At 27.5% G+C, this 8,619-nt stretch overlaps 1 protein-coding gene and 1 pseudogene across 1 annotated transcript; one reads left to right on the forward strand and one right to left on the reverse strand.

Moving 5' to 3' along the window:
• The first annotated feature begins 4,087 nt into the window (after positions 1 to 4,087).
• Positions 4,088 to 4,668, forward strand: LOC113387223 (annotated as a pseudogene).
• Positions 4,669 to 5,758: 1,090 nt separating this feature from the next.
• On the reverse strand, positions 5,759 to 8,235 carry LOC113387239 (tctex1 domain-containing protein 2-like). The gene is made up of 3 exons (XM_026624838.1): positions 8,173 to 8,235; positions 6,298 to 6,480; positions 5,759 to 5,905 (listed from the first exon to the last, which is right to left on the reverse strand). The coding sequence occupies exons 1-3, from the start codon at positions 8,233 to 8,235 to the stop codon at positions 5,759 to 5,761; spliced, it is 393 nt and encodes a 130-aa protein (XP_026480623.1).
• Positions 8,236 to 8,619: the final 384 nt, after the last annotated feature.

The raw sequence follows: 8,619 nt of genomic DNA on the forward strand, positions 1-8,619 counted from the left end.
GTTATGCAAATGTGTATTTTATTGTAAATTATATTATATGAAACTAAATGTAAACTTAATAGAATATGAAAAATAATGTTGCTTACAAGTTAGATACAACTCTGTGTTTTTATAAGGGACTACCTCGAAATATATATTTATAAATAATAAGTGAAACGACCAATAAAATAAACTTCGATTAAGTCTGTTATATATGTATGTTTAATGTTAATCTATATCTCTAACTGAAAACTATATTTGAAAACTAAATAATTAATATTAATTTTTTACTCTATTTTGATAAAAAAATACTAAGATAAGAATTTTTGAATGGCTGCAAAAATTGTTATCACAAGTTCGTTTATGTGAATTTTTTAAGTTGATCCTTTAAATAACTATTTTTATAAATGGACAATATTTCATAATCGAATCGAATTGATTTTAATCTACATACATTGTTATACCAATCATAATCAATTCATCTATATAACAAGAAGCTGAAAAAATAACTCGAAATTTAAATTGAATCTAATCAACTTGTTTGTATTTTAGTAAGTATAATAATAAAAAATGTTTAATGTATATTAATGAAATTAAATAACACATACTGTAATATATAATCTTCTTCGGTGTTTGATATAAATGTATTAATATATATTAGGTATATCAAAAGAAACTGTTAAAATATATTACATCAAAACAAATATAAGAAATAAATTTATAATGTAAACATCGATAAAAGAGTAAGGGACACTTACTTGAACGGATCTTTTAAACATTACTAAAAAATTCTCTTCTAACGTCGAATGAAAATTTAATTGTGATCTTATTAGATATATATGTGAGTGAGTGTTTGTCTACATATATAGATACAGAAATAAAACAAACCAAAAAAAATGTGAATATGTAGATAAATAATTCCAATCGACTGATATTTAGCTGAAGAAAATAAAATAAATTTCGAGTTATTTTACTCAAGTTATGTGTAGAATTTCTGTGATATAATAGTATAACATTGAACAGATTACAATCAATCACAATAACAAATATTTATACATATATGTAAATTCTGTTTTAGCTTTAAGCGATTTGTAATATTATGATGTTACAAGTTTTACTTGCTGAAAAAAGCAAAATTGACCATATAATCTTAATCTAATAATAAGACTACATCACTGATGAACATAATAATGATAATAATAATATAAGGCGCTGTGTTTTCATATTACATTTAAATGAATTTAACTTGGAAAATCATTTGCAATTGTTATAATTTGCACTCGTGAAAATTAAAAGTTCACCTATTCCTACTGTTGATTTTTGTTAATGTGTTATGAAGTCAAAAAGAACCATATTTTCTATAAATTTATATTTCATTTGTTCAAAACCATTGTGAAACCACATGCGCATAATGCCGTAATACAATCAAAAATATACGTGACTGTTGTTCTACGCTGTACTTCTTAGTATAATAAAGTTATTGTTGTCAAAAGCATTTATTTTAATATTATTATGAGTGTTTGTATGTTCAATATTTTTGGATAAGTTTTTACAAATTGCATATAAATCGAGAGCCATTTGTGTAATAGCTCTCATAATAAAGAAAATCGTAAAAGTTGTTGATTTAACAAATATAGGTCCAAAGAACAAAAAAAGAAAATTAACAGACATTCTGCGGGACGGGAATTACTACCCGTTTTCCAAACATTCAGCGACCCAAAGTAACCATATTTCTTTGTTTCAAATACGGGACAAAAACCTTTAGCAGAGATAGTTATGTTATGTGATTTAGAAAACTAACCCATTGGGGACGGGACGGTTTGAATTGAACTGTACCTTGCGGCCGAACTCCTGCCCGACAGTCATTTAAAATTGCCACGCATATTTCTGCATTCTAACTCAAATTTCAGCACTCCAACTCAAATTCTGGACATGTATTTTAAATTTATATACATAGAGTTTCCACATGATAAATAAAATGTTCGTTTATTAACTATTCAGTTTGGTTTACTAACATTGAGTTCCACGGCTATCGACATGTTTTTAGGTGGGATACATATGCGTTCCTCGGCTCTAACAACTTCGTCTTCGTCAAACGCATAATATGAGTTCTTCGGCTAATTTGATGATTGCTGCAAAAAGCATATATGCGGCGCTCCTCCTCAAAGGGTTAACATGCTTTATGCATAAAAAAAACGATCGAACTATTCTCAACCCAAATGCCGCATTTAGACCCACGATCAAACTCGACCATCCACACTATGCGTACTGGGTTGACCCGAGGATGGCCCGAGAGCTCACACCACGGGGTATTCTAATATTGTCTAGGGCTCAGACGTTTTATTCGAAGAGTTGACAAAATATAAGTTGGTTCAACCCTTTTGTTGTGTGGTAAATGTTCAAAATATAATACAAGAGCAAAAAAGACCATAGTTAAAAAATAATTGAACTAATTGGAAGTAATTTAGATTAAAAAAATTATTGAGACAAAAAATAGGTTGTTAAAAGGTCTGATTAAAAAAACTGATTTAATAACAATCAGTTTATAGGTATCCTTATAAGAACATAAATAAACAGTTCCTTTTAGTAAATATTTTTTTGGTCAGATTTACTTATACAATGAATATAATTTTTTATATTTTTAACTTCCCGTAGAGTAAGTTATAGTAATCGCAAAAAATCGAAAATAAAAATTTTTGCATTTCTCGACGTTTCAAAGGTTTCTGAATATTTTGGCATGCCTTAGAAAAAATGGATGTATGTGTGTGTGTGTGCGTGTGTGTGTGTGCGGATACAAATTTTCGTCGACGATTTCGGGAACACCTATTAACCGATTTAAATAATTTAAAAAACATTCTATTCGTACTGATGAGGAGACGTGCTGATTAGTTTTTGGTGGAGGCAGGTCTAGCCGTTCCGAAGATACGGGGCAAAAAGTGCCAAAAACGGTAACACGGTTTTTAGGAGAACGGAGTGTCCGATTTTAAAAATTCAGAAAACATTTTACTTGTATTGACAAGATGAAGAATTGATCAAATTTTCATAAAGGCAGATGTAGCGGTTTCGGAGATCTAATGAAAAAAGTAAAACAAAAAGCTATTTGGCGGTCAAAAATGATTATTAGACATATGCACATCAAATTATCAGATATTTTATAGAGATTTTAACAATAAGTATGAATTTATGGGTTCCGTACCAATATTTATCAGTTAGACGGCGACGCGGCGCTTACGCGCTTTGACATTTCGTCTCTATGCAGTTAAAGCAGTGCGATTGCTTTGAAACAAAGTTCAGAATTTTCAAACTATGCCAAAATAAAGAAAACTTCTTTTTTCAAACAATTTTTTTTTTCAAAAAAAGTAGTTTTTTGTAGAATTTATAGTTTCTCAAAAATCTAATCTTTTCGAAATAATTTTTTTTCAAAAATGTTAATCGTTTTAAAAAAATAATAATTTTTGGTACGGGAAGTTCCAGCAATTTGCCTTAAGGCACGATTCCATACGCCCCACTAGTTTTTAATAAGATAATTCTATATTATTTATTATATTTATTTATCTTCAAAATAAAATATAAATATCGCCGCTTTTAGTGAACATATTTCATGTCGCGTATTTTCATAGATAAGATATCCCGGAAAAAACTGAATCCGGGATTAATATTGCTTTTTAAAAAAATCCGGTAAATGTCGATATCCGAGACAATGGTCACCAATTTAAGACGGAAAAAACTGTTTATTTCTTTAATTTGGCAGCCAGCGCTAACCTAACTGTCAAACTGACAAGAATAGTAATTTGGGGTTATCAATTCATAATATGAAAAAAATATTTATTTTATATTGCTTAATTAATTAAATCAATTAAATATTATTAACTTTTTATTTTACAATAAATAGTGATAAACTTTGATTGATCTATTTTCTGCCTGCGCATAAAAATCATAAATAAATATTTTTTTTAAATGTTATAACCTAATAAATAATGTATCGCTTTCTATACGGGTGTGTGCGGAAAATACAACTGAAAAACAATTTTCAATCGAAATTGAACAATGACATAAATTTGCGCAAGTAATTTATAAACCATTTTGTTCCCGAAGTTTCGATCATAATATTTCCAAGGAACTTAAATATGAAAAATTCGAAGACAAAATCTCTCCACAAATTTTCGATATTGAAGAGGAACGTAAAAGAAAAGAAATGGAAGAACTTGAAGACGACAAAGAACTACATGATATTACAAACAATGTTCTTAAAAGAGGAGTAACTGGAGTATTCGATATAGACGAATTAGTAGAAGTTATTAGACTAATAAGGGACAAGATTTGTGTGTTATAGCAGTACCAAAATCATTTAAATATATAGATTACATGTGCTCTGTTACATGCAGAAATACAAAACATATGTTGGGTATTGCGGAGTTCATTAGAAAGATTTATAAAAAGAAAAGATCGAAGGATGATCCAATACCAAAGATCGAGGGAGCTAATTCTAAAGAATGGATTGCCCTGGATTTAGGAAATATAGCTGTTCATTTATTTTTGAAGAAAGTACGACAGAAATATGATATTGATATGCTGTGGTCTGTTGGCCCTGAATATGATACAGAAACGAACAAGCCTGAAGAAACAATTACTGAGTTATTACATAGCCATTCAGAATTTTTAGATAAATTGATACCTAAAGGACAATAATATAAAATATACATAGAGAGAGAGAAATATTTGTTTAAATATTTTTTTATAGTCTATGGAGTGAAAATATTTAATAAAAAAATTATATATTATATGTTATATCCTGTAAGCAATATTTGCTACAAATAAACAATAATTTGAATTTAAACTTTGTTAAAAAGTAAATTATCATCAAGAATTTGATTTGTTGCAGAACATTTTACATACATAACTTAAAAACTCTTTCTGATACAGTAATGATGTATATTATTAAACTCAATTACCCTTCATCTGGCTCGTAAGATCAATTATGGTAAGAATCTTGTTCTTTAATTAGTAGATTGTAATTAATTATAGCATTATCACAAAAATAACATTGTTATGTGATATATATTCCAACTCAAATCTGCATGTTATATCTCTATCTTTGCTTTTGATAATCTACATATATTATATATAAGCACTTTTATTACTCTCAACTCCAAAGTATCTTGGATTGATTACGGAACAGGCTGGTAAAATGTTTTATACCTAGAAATTTTATCAACTCAATTTCCAACTCATACTTCTGTAGAATAAACAAATTTCTGAGAAATCTAAAAATTGCAATACTAATTAAAATGGCTATTTTTTATATTACTTATATTATTCAATCACATTTAAAAATATAAAATTGGACTGACATTTTTAAAATAAAGTAAATGGATTTATTATTAACAACAGAGAAATGAATCACTGGATTCAAAATAATATCAAAACAATGCCACTCAAAATATTTTGAGAAGGTAGAAAAAAACTTACATCTATGACTGTTATTTATGATTCACAGTATAAATTTTATATAGGACTAGTTGACATTAATATAAAGTAACATATATTATGTAATTTTTGATATTTAAAAATCGAGACAATGAAGATACAGTTCAACAGTCTTTATCAAATGAACTTTCAACTTTCAGAGAATTTTAACAATCGAACTACACTACAAAAGTAGAGCTTTACAACAAATAAATATCAGAACAGGCATTCAATTAAACAATTGTAGTAAAAATAAACAATTCCCTACAATAAGCATCATCAATGTGATGGTGTCTATCTATTTTTTATATATTCAGTAGAAATAGATACCAAAAACAGCTACTAAACAAAATAATGATGGATTTTTATATTCTTCTGATACATATGTATCACATTCAATATCCCACAAACTTCGCATGGCTGTTTTCACTCCTGCACCTTTCTGTTCGCCTAAAACCACCTGTGAAAATTAAATAGATCTCACAGAAAATAAACATCATGATATTAAAAAATAGTATACTTTTGCAACTTATATTAACTTTTTTTTTTTAATGTGATCAAGACATATATTTTTTTTCAAAATTTCTGTATATCTTGATAAAAATTACTTAGTTTTAATCAGACATTAATTCTAATCAATTTATATGATTCAAAAAATATTCTCTTAGTAACTATGAAGAGCGCCTAAATTTGTAATATTTCTGTATCAAAAAAATGCATAAATATAGCCTAATAAATGCATAAAATATAGGAAAGGCGATTTCAAACATGTGAAGTGTGAATATGGCACCATAAATTACCAAACATTTAAATGTTCAACAATGTTATATTCCTAAAATATATAATGCTTACCTGTACTATATGCTTATAACGGCTCTGCTGCAAGCCTTTAATGGAATTATTTATTGCATTAGCCAGATCTATTGTAATTGTTTTGGCAGTATGTGGCAAATAAATTTGGCCATCCAGAGTACTGTGAAGAATAGATATTATAAGTTCTCTGATGGCTGGAATATTAAAACTTGTCCTTGAGTGCTGGTTTAATTCCATATAAACTTGGTTCTAAATCACGTTTTCTTGTATTAGTTCCACTGCTTCCTGTTCCACAAAAATTATGTTAATTATGATCAAAACCAATTTGGTTAATTTGATATTGATATTGCAAATTCAAGTTTTTTTAAATTTTCTTGTGTGTCTATTTGATTTTTAATGAAGATGGTACCATAATGAACGATTATAAATCAGTACATTGTTTTAACAATAATAAATTTATTATGCTTGAAGAAATTGATAATGATCGCCTTTAAACAATGAACCTGATTCCAAATGTTTAATATGTATTATAAATATGCTAGAAAAACAAAGCGATATGAAAATCTCACATTGGTCTACACGAAAACTAATAACACTTATATTTCTATTATACAGAAATGAACCAGACAAAAAAAAAAAAAACAGCACATTCAAACAAAACTAACACACTTTCTATTATTTTTATATACCCATGCTATATTTAAAATACATAGCCAATTATTTCATTAAATTTTTTTTTTTAATTTTAGTGTAAAAGTAATTATCATGCTGAACAATATTTCCAGAAAAAAAAAACGACTCTTACTAATGAAGAATCATTTACAGTACAAGCATAGAAATTTATATCTACATAAACACACAAATACTAGGTGACACGGGAAACGAAATTATGCCATTTAGATCTTTTCATAAATTATTGTTGGATAATAGAAATTAATGTTCAAATTTTTAAGAACATAAGAATCTATTATGATAATATTTTAAATTTGTTTATTTTGTTTGGTATAACAAATAATGTTTTAAAATTAATTAGGAGGCTTATCAAGGAGCATAGTTAATTTGTCATAGATTGTTAATGCTACTCTATTTGCTCTGAGTATGTTAAAAATTGAACAAACTTTTCTGAAATCATACTTTATTATACGTGAAACTGCAGTAATTAAACTAATGTACCTAATAATTTTTAGTCTAAAAAAGTGGGCCTGCTAATTGTACTGCCAAAGAATGTTCATTATTGAAAGCTTGTAATAGAAACTTCAATAATACAACTGTACAAGTTTTTGTGATTGCACATTTTATTCAAATTGCCATATTTTCTGACCTACAATTGATCAGAGCAATTTTATGTGGTAATGCTGTGCAAATTTATTTATTTTTTAAACACATAGCCCGCAGAATAGTTCCAAAACGACTTAGAAATACAATTATTATACATATAATATAGATAAATTACAATATAGTAGAATACATAATAAAATTAAAAACACAAAATAGCATAACACAGAATGTAACAATTTAAAAGCAATATCACACAACATATCCAAATCATTCTCAAAAGAGCTATGAAAGGCCCAGCGAATTTAATAATCGATCGAGTGGGAATACACATCATGTGTAAATAATAATCAGGAGTTATTCATGGTAAACGATCAAATCAAATGTAACATTAACATAAATGATCAAAATTTCATCACATTATCATTTCTATATAGAATTGAATACTCACTTTAAATTCCTTGATTCAGATAGATATTGTTATTCATTTTTAATTTAAGTTATTCGCAATACATGGAAAACTAATTGGCAAATATCAATGAAAATAATTTAAAAATTTGTCGTCTATACATTCAATTTCATAAAGTACTGGTGAAACTGACAGTTTCAATCGAATAAAATAAAAATTGTCGTTAGTACCTCCTCAGAAGCAGTATGATCTGAGACATCTCCAGATTCGATATCATCCGCATTATCTGCCATTAATTAGATATTTTTTCGATTTTCTTTGAATTATTCAAACTAAACAGCGGGCTTTACACAATTTCAAGATGTTCACTAGTTCACATTTATAAAATTACTAAAAGCAGCAAGTGTCAAAATAAGTCGAATCAACAAACACCTGGCGCGCCTCTTGCGGCAAAAATTGAAATCAACTAATAATATGAAGCCTGAAATAGGCACATTATATCGTTTTTCTCAAGAGATGATCTTTTGACAAACTTTGATAGGTTATAATTAAACTGCACGTGTTTTTAAGGAAATAAAGTGTTTATATTAAAGAAAAACTTATTATTGTTCATATTATTGTTTTCAAATATAACGATTTAGGTTAAAGTACAATAAATCAAAATGATTAAATCTAAA

This window comes from Ctenocephalides felis, unplaced genomic scaffold (assembly GCF_003426905.1).
Source record: "Ctenocephalides felis isolate EL2017-DRISC unplaced genomic scaffold, ASM342690v1 CF-g0.4_SCAFFOLD_00845, whole genome shotgun sequence".
In the NCBI taxonomy this organism is placed as follows: Eukaryota; Metazoa; Arthropoda; class Insecta; order Siphonaptera; family Pulicidae; genus Ctenocephalides; species Ctenocephalides felis.